The sequence below is a fragment of the Maylandia zebra genome, linkage group LG23, assembly GCF_041146795.1.
Source record: "Maylandia zebra isolate NMK-2024a linkage group LG23, Mzebra_GT3a, whole genome shotgun sequence".
Lineage (NCBI taxonomy): Eukaryota > Metazoa > Chordata > Actinopteri > Cichliformes > Cichlidae > Maylandia > Maylandia zebra.
Genome location: NC_135188.1, coordinates 34550288 through 34565094, shown reverse-complemented (window position 1 = coordinate 34565094; position 14807 = coordinate 34550288). Strand labels below are relative to the sequence as shown.

Sequence of the window (14807 nt, the reverse complement as noted above, 5' to 3'; positions counted from 1 at the left end):
TCACTGTAAGGCTGAGAAAGGATTAACCTTCTGTTCTTGGTGGATGCAGTACTCCCACAGTGAGGTTTCCATATTTTTGGGGGTGGGGTGGGGTATTGGTTTTTCCTGAGGACAATCCTATTAAGCTGAACGATTTAGCAAAACAACCAGGCAGAGGAAAAGAAGCAATTTCCTTAAAAAAAAATAAAAAAAATAATAATAATAATATTTTGAGATTTCAGGGAAGCAGTTCCTCTCTGCTTCCTCTGATGTTTCTCAGGTTTATGCTAAAACTGGACCTCAACTATAAAATCCTAAATCTAACCTGATCTTCGTCTCCAATGGCAGCGATGTATCCCAGAATGCTCTGCATCTCCTCCTGCGACATGCCCTTACTAATATAGTACTTGATGAGGCTGCACAGAGATGCGCGGATGGTCCGAACGTCATCCTCGCTCAAGTCACTGTCTTTGTTAGTGTTCTTCCTAAAATATGGAAGAAATGGCAATCAGTTCAAAGCCTGGCAAACAGATCCCCGCCCACCCCCCACTGGAGTCTTACCCATAATAGAGGCGTATGGTGTCCACCAGAAACTGAACTCCATATTTCTTCCGGAACTGCTTCCTGTTGTCTTTGATGACAGTGGACATGTACTGGATATGACCTGCATTACAAATAAAGGGCACAAGATCTGTCTCATTAAGGAGCATAAACTCTGAAGACCCGCTGTTTTACATCTTTAATGCATTTTCATCGGTATTTAACTTTCACATAAGATCTTATTTCACTGGACACTGCTGATATCATCTGTTGCTATGAGTATCAAATCTCAAACATTTTATGAGACTCAAAATATGAGTTCTGCAGAAGACAAAAAACAACCAAACAAAAATAAACAAACATACACTTTACAATTTCAACTCTAATCTGAAAGGAATATGACTGACAATTCTGTCAGAGCTTCTTTAGTCAAAACAGCCAGACCAATGAAGGCTAAACTACTGAAGATAAAGTGTGAAGCTTGTGTTCCCGATGCAAATATGGAAAGCCAAAAGGCAGACAGCAGCAGTAAGGCTACCTGACAATAATGAAGCAATATATACAGTGGGGCAAAAAAGTATTTAGTCAGCCACCGATTGTGCAAGTTCCCCCACTTAAAATGATGACAGAGGTCAGTAATTTGCACCAGAGGTACACTTCAACTGTGAGAGACAGAATGTGAAAAAAAAAATCCATGAATTCACATGGTAGGATTTGTAAAGAATTTATTCGTAAATCAGGGTGGAAAATAAGTATTTGGTCAATAACAAAAATACAACTCAATACTTTGTAACATAACCTTTGTTGGCAATGACAGAGGTCAAACGTTTACTATAGGTCTTTACCAGGTTTGCACACACAGTAGCTGGTATTTTGGCCCATTCCTCCATGCAGATCTTCTCGAGAGCAGTGATGTTTTGGGGCTGTCGCCGAGCAACACGGACTTTCAACTCCCGCCACAGATTTTCTATGGGGTTGAGGTCTGGAGACTGGCTAGGCCACTCCAGGACTTTCAAATGCTTCTTACGGAGCCACTCCTTTGTTGCCCGGGCGGTGTGTTTTGGATCATTGTCATGTTGGAAGACCCAGCCTCGTTTCATCTTCAAAGTTCTCACTGATGGAAGGAGGTTTTGGCTCAAAATCTCACGATACATGGCCCCATTCATTCTGTCCTTAACACGGATCAGTCGTCCTGTCCCCTTGGCAGAAAAACAGCCCCATAGCATGATGTTTCCACCCCCATGCTTCACAGTAGGTATGGTGTTCTTGGGATGCAACTCAGTATTCTTCTTCCTCCAAACACGACGAGTTGAGTTTATACCAAAAAGTTCTACTTTGGTTTCATCTGACCACATGACATTCTCCCAATCCTCTGCTGTATCATCCATGTGCTCTCTGGCAAACTTCAGACGGGCCTGGACATGCACTGGCTTCAGCAGCGGAACACGTCTGGCACTGCGGGATTTGATTCCCTGCCGTTGTAGTGTGTTACTGATGGTGACCTTTGTTACTTTGGTCCCAGCTCTCTGCAGGTCATTCACCAGGTCCCCCCGTGTGGTTCTGGGATCTTTGCTCACCGTTCTCATGATCATTTTGACCCCACGGGATGAGATCTTGCGTGGAGCCCCAGATCGAGGGAGATTATCAGTGGTCTTGTATGTCTTCCATTTTCTGATGATTGCTCCCACAGTTGATTTTTTCACACCAAGCTGCTTGCCTATTGTAGATTCACTCTTCCCAGTCTGGTGCAGGTCTACAATACTTTTCCTGGTGTCCTTCCAAAGCTCTTTGGTCTTGGCCATGGCGGAGTTTGGAGTCTGACTGTTTGAGGCTGTGGACAGGTGTCTTTTATACAGATGATGAGTTCAAACAGGTGCCATTCATACAGGTAACGAGTGGGGGACAGAAAAGCTTCTTACAGAAGACGTTACAGGTCTGTGAGAGCCAGAGATTTTCCTTGTTTGAGGTGACCAAATACTTATTTTCCACCCTAATTTACGAATAAATTCTTTACAAATCCTACCATGTGAATTCATGGATTTTTTTTTTCACATTCTGTCTCTCACAGTTGAAGTGTACCTCTGGTGCAAATTACTGACCTCTGTCATCATTTTAAGTGGGGGAACTTGCACAATCGGTGGCTGACTAAATACTTTTTTGCCCCACTGTATATTTGTGTCTGCCAATACAAGTAAAGTCTGTGCATGGAAAAATGTATTGATTAAGCCAGAAATGGTATGAAATGGAAAGTCTAGGGTTGAGGTGTGTTGCAAAGTAGCTTGCAGAGGCAGCAGAAACTGCATGCAAGTTAAAGTTCCTTAAATAGGAAGAATATGACAAGCAATAGCTGAATGTGCACCTAGATCAGCTCATGTGCCTGGATTGTTAGCTGAGCTTGGCTCTGCTTCCTTGGTCTGGCTCAGAGTTACAGGACATGAACAGAGCATGAATCAAATGTAGAGTAGCTGCGTTTGTGACCCTGGTATTAAATACCTTGTTGTGTAGATGAGAAACTGTAAAATCATGTGTATTGAAACAATTATCAAAGGCACACAAATACAAATGTATAGATCTAACCTATGCGTAGCGGGAAGTCCCCTTTGTTCCAGATGTTGAAATTGAACAGCAGATGAGTGTGAAGCTGCTGCAGCAGAGCTTGATTCTTCTCATATGTCACTTGTTCTATCAGGAGCTGCACAGCAACCAGCACGCTGACGCCAACATGCCCAGCTGGCAGCTAAACACACACAAACATAACTATTAACTCAAACACTAACATGTTCAGACACCCATGAAAAATGATGACACGCAGAGGAAACACAGTACAGTTGACTACACGTATGATATGAAAATGCACCTTTTAAGAAACAAAGAAAAGCTTGTTATCAGGTCACCATAAAGCCATGTGACACCCATAACTCAGTACCCATAAACAGATAAGGGAAGAAGTAAGCATATTAGTGGATTATTTGGATACCATTTAAAGGGTGTGGTTACATCGCCTAGAGCAACTGTTACCACATCTAAGACACTTTCATTTAATCTCGGTCTCTGTGGAGGCTTTTATTTTCCATTGGTGTAAATGCTGACTCAGTCTCCTCGCTAAGTAAATAAATAGAGAGGGACTTGCACATGACAAAAGACTGAGGAGGAAAAGGAGGGTTTGGATTGGAGAGCTGAAGATTAAAGAACCAGCACACGAAGGGTCAAACAAAAGGACAAAAACACAGACAAGGAACAAACACAGACGAAGCGACAGACAGGGACAAAAAGGATCGGAGGTGAAATAATTATAAAGAATACGTGGTCCTTTGTATCAGAAATCAAATGATGTCAGCCAGACAGTCTGAATTCCTCAGCTGTAAGCTCTTAGAGTCAAACTAATCCATACTGAATAGGATGAAAAACAAAAGAGGCTCATGGTCACTGGGCACAGCCTGGTTTAATTAATGTACTGCCTGAAATAAAATCTAATGGATGCTTTGCACCAAAAATACTATTAAAACATCCCTCTATACTAAAGGAAATGCTGACAGGATATGCTCAAACCTAACATAAGATGAAATGCATTTACTTTCACCAAAATCAGAAAATTTGACATTCTTTAAAGCGAGGCTATTCTGCTCATTTCAAGCTCCATATGTTTGTTTGTTTTTTTTATCTTTGGATGTTTTCTTGGACAAGAGATTCTAAATATTTCTTATTTATCTGGACCTTGGTCCAGCCCACCTGATTGGCTGCCCCTCATGAACAGGACGCTTAAACTGCAGGTGGGTGGAGCTTCTGTGCTCACTGACAGACATGCGTGCTTGAGATGACCATATTAGGCATGTCCTCTCTCTGACATCACACAGAGCCAAGTGTAGAAAAAACAAAACAAAACTGTAAATATAGAAAGTAACAATTTGCAGAATGAACTTGGTTTTATATTTAATTGTAAATATGTATCCACCCAAATTAGCCATATGCAAAATCATGCTTAAACCAAGACCTTCTGTAGCAGGGCTCCCAGTGTCCCGACGCCATGTAAGTACAGCAGATTCTCCTGGTTGATTGGGTGTCTCTGCAGAAAATGCTTCAGCACCAACAGGAATGTGGCTACCAGATTCTTCTCCAGGCGGGCCTCTGAGGTAGAAAATGTATCTCAGTTTATTTCCTTATTCTGCCCATTAACACAATTGTTTGTTTCATGACAAGGATTTGACAGTTGTATCAGAACAGACCTGAAGACCTGTTAGATGGGAGAATGACCCAATCGCCATCGGCTGGTGTGGTCACATCTGGGGTGATGAAATCAGATCCAGCTGTGGGATCATTCATCTGCTGATCAGGAGTCACGAAAGCCAACTGCTCCAGGATTGGGAAGAGAATTGGCAGGCCACCCACACAGTTGATCATGTCCTGCCAAAGATCAATATCATAGAGCTTAGTAGGGGGACGTGTGGTGCTCAGAATTGAAAAAGAAAGCTGAAAATTCAGCACCACTAAAGATGGTGGTCGTCCAACCCCTGCCTTCCCCCTAGTGGTCAAAATAAAAACTACAGATTTAAGGCACTTTACTTTTCATACCCAAAAGCTTTTTTTGTTCTCTAGATCAGCGGTCCCCAACCCCCGGGCCTCGAACCGGTACCGGTCCGTGAGTCGTTTGGTACCGGGCCACGAGAGTTGAGGCTCAGGTGTGAAATGTATGGTTTTCAGGGTTTTTATTGGTTTTCAGCGTTATTTTGTTACTGTTTTTATCGTTAATTCGGTTTTCCTGGGTCTTTTCACGTGTGTTATGAATAAATCTTATTTTTTTCGGTACCGGTACTAGTTTTATTTTGTTGTATTAATCCGCGACACCTTAAAGGCCGGTCCGTGAAAATATTGTCAGGCATAAACCGGTCCGTGGCGCAAAAAGTTTGGGGACCGCTGCTCTAGAACACAGATTTGGATGATTAATTTATTCAAGTGCTCTGTTGGGATATGTCAGAAACTGATGTCAGCATTGTGGACTGAGCCAAAGTCATAATATCCTCAGGAACGTCTGTGGACTAAAGCTTTTAAAACATTATTTTGGGACAAACTTACCAAACATTCTATATGATTTGACCAGTTTTCACACAAACTCCAGAACGTGTAAGGAGAATCATTTCAGGCACTGTCCAAAGTTACCCTCCCACAGGCAGCACATCAAACACAGCCAACCAACCAATCACAGCACTTTAAAGACCAAGCCACATTTTACATTGATTCAATTCTTCTTCCTTTTTTTTTTAAAATAAACTTTAAGCATCAATGGCCTTGATTTCATTCTAAAAATAGCTGCTGAGAGGGAAGATGTGCTTCTAGAAGGACCTTCAGTTCATTTTAAAATAGTGTGTATATTACATCCATGCAGTACAAGCACAAATACTCCACTGGCCATAAAACTTTTCCATGACAGCACGAGTTTCAGTTTCCGCCCACCTTGATATCCCAGTTAACGACTTTGTTCCCTGTCAGGCGTCCGTGGAGCATGTTTGGAGACAGGTCCAGGCAGATGGGGTTTCTGCAGGCCTGTTAACAAAAGGACTTTGTTTAGTTAGCAGGTAAAGTTTCAGCTAAACACAAACAAAAGGAAGTGATGTAACCCCAGAGAATCCCATCTGCTGCTACACACAGCTGATTCTAAGAAGGCGTGGCTGAGACAGTAATCACAGTAAGCACCTTGGGTGAGTAGTGCAGCAACAATTTGGCTGAAAGGTCCCCAAGCTCTGATTCTTGGGCTTTAAATGGAGAGATGCAGTTTGGACCTGTGCAGAAAAAAACCTTAAGTTATAAAACTGATTCAAACCACATTCTTGTTCAATTTTTTCTTCTTTACATTTATTTTTAATTTTGCACCTCTTCCATAATTTCGCATCACTTACCAGCACTACAGATGGCTTTTATGTGGTTCTGCTGCAGTGGTTCATGAAACACCATGACACTTCCTAGCTGGCCCTGCAGGGACGTGGGGCTTCCCCACTCGCTATCCTGAGTGCCCGCTGAGATTAGCTTAGTCACAGACTCAGGCTTCCCTCCCAGGAGGCCTCCCCAGGTGTGAGGGGACAGGATGCCGCCCAGTGACGAGCGAGTGGTAGGGGTGGTGGCCGAGGAGAAGGGAGGGTCTGGGATCTGGGAGGGTGGAGGAGTGGTGGTGCGCTGGCCTGCTGAGCCGATGCAACAGGAGGTGAACGGCTGCAGGAAGAGTAAAGCAGAAGAATGTGGGAAACAAAGAAAGAATATAAGACAGCAAAAATATTTTAGAAACTGTAAAATTTAGGTGTTGTGACAGATAAGCTGATTGGTCCATAATAATAATAATAATGATAACGGAGGTTCAGGTCTCACCTCTGTCATGGTCGGGTACTTGAGGGGGGCAGAAAGTTTCTGCTGTCCGTCCACATAAATGTAGACTAGACTCTGTCCAAATGGCCTCTTTCCAGGCACATGCACCACACCGATGCTGTGCTGTGGACAGAAATTCAAACACCTCCATTAGACGTCAACTTCCTAAACTACAACTCCACAAGAGGTCCAAATGAAGTATTCATCTAAATAAATACTCTACACATATAATCTTTGTGTAGCTGGATTTATTAACTCAAGGAACAGTCAAGGGTGTTACACATCTTTCTGATTCATCTCTGATAAATACTGATGTATTCATGTGCTCTGGAGACGCATTTTTCAGTGGTACTACCCTTTCAGCAAAGAAATGACATCATTAAATCTGACTCACCCAGAGAGAGTCACAGAAGCAGTAATCAGGCAGCATGACTGTGACATACTCCTTCTTTGTGCATACGGCAACAACCAGCACACCTGCTGAGCTGATAAAGGCCTCAAAACCTGTTCCTCCTGGAGTAAAAAAGCTGTAGAGAATCAAAGAAAACCATTTGAAATATTTTGAGTGTTTAACATGCATAGCTTTTTACTGAAATTGTTGCTATAAGGTTACACTGGTTACACTGAGGTTACTACTTCAGGTACGAAGGGACTGGATTCCCTTTTTTCCTGGTAAAAACAGCGTTTCCCTTCTCAATGCAGCTTTGTTTATTTTAACTATTTAATGCAGAATAATCCAATATGCTTTGAAAGATTGAGTGCTAATTATAGAATTACAGATTACAGATGGGTTTTTACCAGATTACTGCCTACCATTGTCAAAAGCCTTTGATTTACAAAGGTTAACATTATATGTAAAATTTAAGATGATAAACATCCTTCAACACTGATTTAAATATGAAATGTGTTCCCAGTTATTCCTGCCTATATTTATGTCTTTTCTTCTGACCTGTACAGCTGTTTTCTCTTGTCTTTGCTGGATGGGCCCAGCTGGTCCTGGTCCAGTGACAACCAGGCGAGGAAGCTAAAGGCAGACCCTGGCCAGCGGTGCACTGTTGGAACTACGATGCCAGCCATGCTGGGCGACAAGTCAAAGTACTGCATGGCACTTTCCAAGCCTTGCTTGCGCACCATGGCGAGGAGGGCTTTCAGAGCAGGACCTACGTATGGATGTGCTTGGCTGGACTCTGGAAGCCGAAGGAGACGCAAAAACTCCAACAGTTCCCTGGCACTCAAAGACTGGCACCCAAGTGAGCCTACTAGCCCCAAAAGGCTTTCAGCACAAGCTCTGTGTAGTCGCTCGTGGCGCTCCAAGGCAGCTAGTGCGCGCATGACCATGGCGGCGTTGACACAGGTAGCACGGGTCTGGCGGTTGAGGCAACTAAGGCGGCGGAGCCAATCGGCTGTGAAGAGCTGCAGTTCTGAGGAGTCCAGCTCTGGGAGCCACTGGACCAGCAGCAGCAAAGGCTCCACATTACTGATGCCCAGGAGGCCCACTGAGGTGTGCTCACCCTCCACTGCCTGGATACACACACACACACACACACACACACACACACACACACACACACACACACACACACACACACACACACACACACACACACACACACACACACACACACACACACACACACACACACAGAGAACTCTAGTCACCATCCATTAACGATTTAGGAAATACAGCCATTAAACACTTTGGATTATTCAGACAATTATAGAAATTTGAAAGTCAGACAATAAAAGTCTTCAGTGTTTGTCTCACCATATTCATCAGCTCTTTGAGGAGGTGTCGAGATGGCTGCCCGAGGGAGATAAGTACTTCGTACAAGTGATTGTACCCGATCCTCTCCTTAAAAACCTCCTGTACAAATCAAGAGAGCCACAAGGAATTTTGTAACAATTTGACTCCAACTAAACGTCTTTGTAATGTTTCAGAAATGTTTCAGGACGTTACAAGTTTTATTCACTTAGCATTAAATGAAAGTCTCTTCATCTGTGTGGCATAGAACAGCACACCGACAAAGATATAAGTGTCTCCAGTCACTCAGTCTTCCCAGGATATATTAGGAGGCCACCAAGTCAAACCCTGCTGACTCCGCTGATAGCCAAATGGTTGTTTAGCAGGCTCTCATATACAAGGTGTGCTATTTAAGCTCTTTTAGCCCACAGTCGCTAGCAATCTCTAAAAATCTAAAATTGCAAAATTAAAAGTAACAGACTACCAATAGTTTTACCTTTGCAGCTGGCGATTTGTGCATCACTGTTGTTAGGGCTTTGATGGTTGCTACGGCAAGGGAGTCCAACCGCCCTTGAAACACCTGAAAGAAAAAAAACTAGTCTGTCCCCGTTGCTAAAAAGTTGTTCTTTTAGTAGGAAAAGTTGGTACTGACAGATTATTGCAACACTGAAGACCAACTTCTTTCAGGGCCTAAAAACAACATGCATCACTATAAAAAAAAGATAAGAAGTAAACTTTAGTTGATGCCTTGGAGTCTGATTCATTTTGTTTGTGTAAAAAGTGAGTAAAAATCACTGATGATGGTTAGAACCCTGCAGTAGGAGCTGGCATCAAGGCTTGTACTGCAGATGTTATAGTGAAGGTAAGACTTGTTCTTCTGCTCCAGGTAAAAAGCAATCCTTTTAATAGCATCGGGACATCAAGGTTTAGTTTAAAACAAAAAGAAACACCCACTTCCACACAGACAGTCAACCACAAAGAAGTACCTCACTGTTTTTCTTTCCACAGTGGCACACACATTTAAAACAAAGCATGCAACCCAGAAAACACAAGCCAAACCATGACACATTTAACACAGATCCATCTCCATCCAGCTTTGTCCTGCTCATGCCCGACACATTCTGGGTCACTAAACCCATTATTTGATTGACATGAGAATGCTCTGCAGAGTCTCGGAGCAGCTGGAGAGGGACTGTGGCAAAAACAAAACACTTAGATCATCGTCACAGAGTCCAGATTACCTCAAACCACTGAACTCTGTGAGAACACACACCAGGCCATTGTGATAGCATTCCAGTGGAGCCCTTAGTATACCAAAGAAAACCAGGACAATGCATGAGAAGGTGGGTATAGGAGTGAAGAGGTGCTCAGGGGAGGGAGGAAATTGCTTTAACACACGAGGCATCGAAGTCACTCCACAGCAAGGCCACAAAAATCACATTGTTGAGTGGTTGTTTATCACCTTAGCTCAGTTGAAGTTTTAAAACATCAGTTTTTGTCTCCCCACTTCATCGCATTTATATTTGTGCTCTAAATTGAGCGAACGTCTGCTTTTTTCCCCTTTCCATTCTGTGTGAAGAGCGCTGACTGACAGCTGAAGTAAAAGAAGGAGCAGGAAATATTAAAACTTAGTGAACTTAGTAAAGTTTTACTTTTCACTGTTCAGCTGGTATTTGTTGACTCACTAAAGTAGACCAAATCTTTCATCTCTGTAGGTGAGATAGGTTAACTTACCTGCTGCTACATGTTACTTTCTGTTCATGCTGGAAGCTGTTTTTCTTTATTGTTTGGCGAGACAGCTTTTTGGTGCATTATCGGCACAAATTACGGATCCTGGTCGAGCCTAACATTTATGAACCTTTCAAATTAATTATGGGAATGATTAATGGGAATGTACCTTTATATCTGTGTAAAAAGATTCTGTAGGCAAGAGAAAAGATTTTAGGTACCAGAAGCATTTTGGTTTGGGTTTGTAGTCTGCTTGTGGTTTTAGTTCTATTGACCAATCCCATCTGAGCAGGATCTGGTTTGCTGGTGAACAGTCCCTGTGCAGAGCAAAGGTAGGAAAACATTTTCTGAATCTATGAGCTATCGCCTGATGATGCATTAGCTGCATTTGCAGTCACAAAGAATGATCAGCACCCTGACAGCAAGAGGATTCTCTGTTAATCATCTTTTGGTTGCTCCCTTTAGGGTTCGCCACAGTGAATCATCTGCCTCCATCTCACACTGTCCCCAGCATCCTCTCATCATACTCTGGCACCAAATAATATCTTTTCTCTAGATCCACAAATACACAGTGGACCTCTTTTTTGACTTCCTGTATCAACCCTCTAAAACATTGTATATGTAGTGCTCTCTCGGCATGAAGCCACACTGCTGCTTGCTGATCGTCACTTCTGCTCTTAACCTAATTTCAACAACTGTTTCCCATTGTTTGACTTATCAGCTTTATCCCTCTGTGGTTACTACATCACCCGTCATCACCCTTGTTCTTAAAAACTGCTGCCGGTACACGTTTTCTCCATTCCTCAAATCTTGTCTGACTGAAAGTGTTAAAAAAAATCTCCTGGACATCTCTATACCAGCGGTCCCCAACCCCCGGGCCTCGGACCGGTACCGGTCGGTGAGTCGTTTGGTACCGGGCCATGAGAGTTGAGGCTGTGTGAAGTGTATAGTTTTCAGGGTTTTTATTGGTTTTCAGCGTTATTTTGTTATTGTTTTTATCGTTAACTCTGTTTTCCTTGGTCTTTTCACTTGTGTTATGAATAAATTTTCTTTTTTTCGGTACCAGTACTAGTTTTATTTTGTTGTATTTATCCGCGACACCTTAAAGGCCGGTCCATGAAAATATTGTCGGGCATAAACCGGTCCGTGGCGCAAAAAAGGTTGGGGACCACTGCTCTATACCTCCACAGGTATGTCATCTGGACCAGCTTCATCCTTGTCACAGCTGTCCTCACTTCCTCTTTACCAATCCTCTGTACCTTTTGATTCACTAACTTACCTCCATCAGTCCTCCTCATTCTCATTTTCTTTATTCATCTGCCTGTTAAAGTACTCCTTCCATCTTCTCAACATACTCTCCATCTCTATCTTAAATCACCCTAACCTGCTGCACATCCTTTCTAGTTCAATCTCTCTGCCCAGCCAATTGATACAAGTCTTTTTCTCCTTCCTAAGTGTCCCGCCTCAGTACTACTTACTTCATCTCCCTTACTTTCCCACTTTTTCTGTGCTAACATCTACCTTTCTTAAACTTTGCACCACAAAGTCTCCTTGTCCTCTTTCCTCTGTCATGTTGGCTTCAGCCAACAATAGCAAAGTTTCCAATGGCACTTTATTGGCAACCAGACCATGACCAGTCTGGTATGGAAATTTCATTCCTGATGATCTGCATGTTTGATTTGGCAAAGACTTTATGGCAGATGTCATTCCTGACACAACCCTCCCCTTTTATTCAGGCTTGGGACCAGCAGTAGGAAAACATCGACGTGTTCTCTATTGTGCTATTAATTCACAATCTAAGTAAAATCGTAATAATAATAATAATAATAATAATAATAATAATAATAATAATAATAATAATAATAATAATAATAATAATAAAGAAAGGTAAGGCAGTATGAGGGTCTTGCTGTGGAGCGGCCTCATGATTCTGGTGAGATGAAAGTGGAGGGATTTGGCAGCAGTAGCAGATGAGAATAAGGGCAGGGCAGATGAATGATGTGGAGGGGGTGAGATAATGTGGGGCTTTTCTCGGCGGTACCTGAGTGTCCCTCTCGCCTGTCAGTAACCTGTTGTTGGTTATATCTTTCTGGTCCTTGTCTGCCGCCGTGCACCTAGCATTAACCAGCTGATAGACACAACAGGCAACATGTCAACATAGCATGTGGGGAGGCTGATAGAAAGAGACAAGGGAGAGACAGAGGACAGTGCAGGGGAGGAGGAAAGATGTTATAAGTGGAGGAGAGGGTGCTAGGTTAATAGCAATGCCACCGTGTGGACGCGTTGTTTGGTGATCCAGCTGCGCTGTGCAGAGGTAAACATGCAAGGAGGGCAAAATGCTCGTTCTCACACTGAAAGTGAAATATTAAACATGACAAACAGGATTGACGAGACCTGGACAAAACTTTATTCAACTTCAAATGTGTCACCTGCAGCAGACTGACCGGAGATGTAATAATAAAACCGATTTCTAAGATGTGAACTTCAACTCCATATTAAAAAAATAAAATAAAATTTTTTCCATCAACTCATATGCTACTCAAGTGAATCAATAATCTGAAAAATAATTACACATTAATGTGATTCCATATGATACCATCTAGTGCAACTGTGGGCCCAGGTATGGGTGTAGTATTCAGAGGAAAAAGTCACATATTTACAAGTAAAATCCTGAATAATATCTGAGATGCAGGACAGTTTGCTGATGCTCGTCATGCACTTGAATTGTAGAACCTAATCAAGTAACTTTGGAACAAATTTAGCAATAAGGAAACACCCAACTCCAGCCTGGAAACCCCAAATTATCAGAAACCTCCAGACTTTAAAGAGACACGGCTGTGTGATGAGCCCATTTAGAGGGGAACAACATTCTTATTTGGTGGGGATGATAGCTGCTCTGCATCACGTACTACAGCAAGTGCAAGCATATTGCTGTTTACATCATATATACTGTGTTTAAATATTCATCCATCTTCTTCTGCTTATCGAATTCAGGTTCGGGGGTTAACATTATTAATCTAATCCCATGCACATCTATGGACTGTGGGAGGAAGGCGGAGGACCTGGAGAGAACATGCAAACTCCGCATAAAAAGGCTCCATCCGAGGCCTCATGCATATTCATGCAAGGTGTGCATGATTATGCATGAGCTTGCACGTCCCTGTTTAGCAACAGTATCTGGGGTATGATGAGGTAGATTCAGTCTTAGAAGCTGAAGATTTAATTCCTTAACATAAAAAAAAAAAGTCTTAGTATTTTTTTGACTTTCAAATTTGCAAATGATCGTTTTTCTCTGAATATCACCCCACTTCTCACAGCTCCATGTGTTTGGCTTCCTGCTCTCTCTCTCTCTCTCTCTCTCTTTTTTTAATAACAAATACAATGAAAAACGACAAGATACAATACAAGCATTGCATCACAGTGCGGCCTCCTTATCAGTGTGTAAACACAAACAGCCTTAGGAGGCTGGGGTATCAGATACAAGATACTAACAAGAACAACAAAGATCCTGCACAGTTCTCGATGCCAGCTGAATCTACGGGTTATAAATAGACAAAAAAAAAAAAAAGAAACAGAAAAAAAGGAGCTGTGCTTTTACCTTGCTGTTCTGGAGCAGTCGTGTGAGATGCTCAAAACAGTTACTGTTGAGGAAGATGGCTTGTAGTACTGGCCTGTCTGAACACAGGAACATGTCCCTGATAGTGTCTGAAAGGCAGGAGAAATCAACACAGAGGGGCAAAGACGAAGAGAAGCACAGTGAGACAAATAAAAAAGGAGTAGAGAGATGAATGACAACAGAATGTAAACACTGTTAGATTAGCTCGGCTTCCATCTTTGAAAATTATCTTTAAACAAAATGTAGCAGCTGGTAACTAATTTAAAATGTCTTCAAAATGATGAAAGACACACTTTTGTGGATTAAGATCATACCTAGCATGTTTACTTGCAGGGCCACAAATCTGCTCTCCCAGTGTCGACCCAGTGTTGGCACTCGGCCCTTGGCTTGCTGCTGCTGCTGCTGGGCAGCCACGACAGCTGCTGGGTCCGAGTTGAGCAGCTTAAAGTAGTTTTCCAGCACTGAGGCAATTTCCACCTGCCGCTGGTCTGAGCTGGAGGCCAGGAGCCGCTGGACCACCTCCCGCAGGCAGCCCAACGTCAGCAGTGCTTTACGGTCCGGGGCCTCACTATCCCAGTCCTCGCCTTCCTCTGAGGAGCAGCTACCCATGGAGCAGTCAGCCAGGACCCGCATCAACACTTCCATGGTGGCTGGAGAAATTGCAAGGAGAGCGTTCCTCTGCCGGGGTTGCAGTGGTGGAGGGAGGGAAACAATGTGAGTTAGTCAAAGCAAGTCACTTGAGATCAGAGAGAATTGAAAGCGCCGTCCTAGAGTGTGGGAAAGCGGCAAGATAAACAACAATACCACTGAAAAATAAAGAATACAATAGCAACTCATGCACTGCATTCAAGA

At 42.8% G+C, this 14807-nt stretch overlaps 1 protein-coding gene across 2 annotated transcripts in view; it reads right to left on the bottom strand.

The window, feature by feature from the left end:
- Positions 1–14807, bottom strand: part of nbeal1 (neurobeachin-like 1) — a 61713-nt gene that overhangs the window by 19341 nt on the left and 27565 nt on the right. The window contains exons 9-24 of one of the 2 annotated variants that reach the window (XM_012919476.3): positions 14270–14633; positions 13938–14044; positions 12381–12467; positions 9108–9191; positions 8636–8734; positions 7820–8391; positions 7265–7397; positions 6874–6993; positions 6411–6720; positions 6208–6293; positions 5968–6057; positions 4743–4920; positions 4511–4644; positions 3097–3256; positions 541–643; positions 305–464 (exon numbers count right to left, since the gene is read on the bottom strand). In XM_012919476.3, coding sequence (XP_012774930.2) covers positions 305–464; positions 541–643; positions 3097–3256; positions 4511–4644; positions 4743–4920; positions 5968–6057; positions 6208–6293; positions 6411–6720; positions 6874–6993; positions 7265–7397; positions 7820–8391; positions 8636–8734; positions 9108–9191; positions 12381–12467; positions 13938–14044; positions 14270–14633 — 2787 coding nt within the window. The remainder of the gene's footprint in view (positions 1–304; positions 465–540; positions 644–3096; positions 3257–4510; positions 4645–4742; positions 4921–5967; positions 6058–6207; positions 6294–6410; positions 6721–6873; positions 6994–7264; positions 7398–7819; positions 8392–8635; positions 8735–9107; positions 9192–12380; positions 12468–13937; positions 14045–14269; positions 14634–14807) is intronic. The other variant, XM_012919477.3, reaches the window with a different exon arrangement.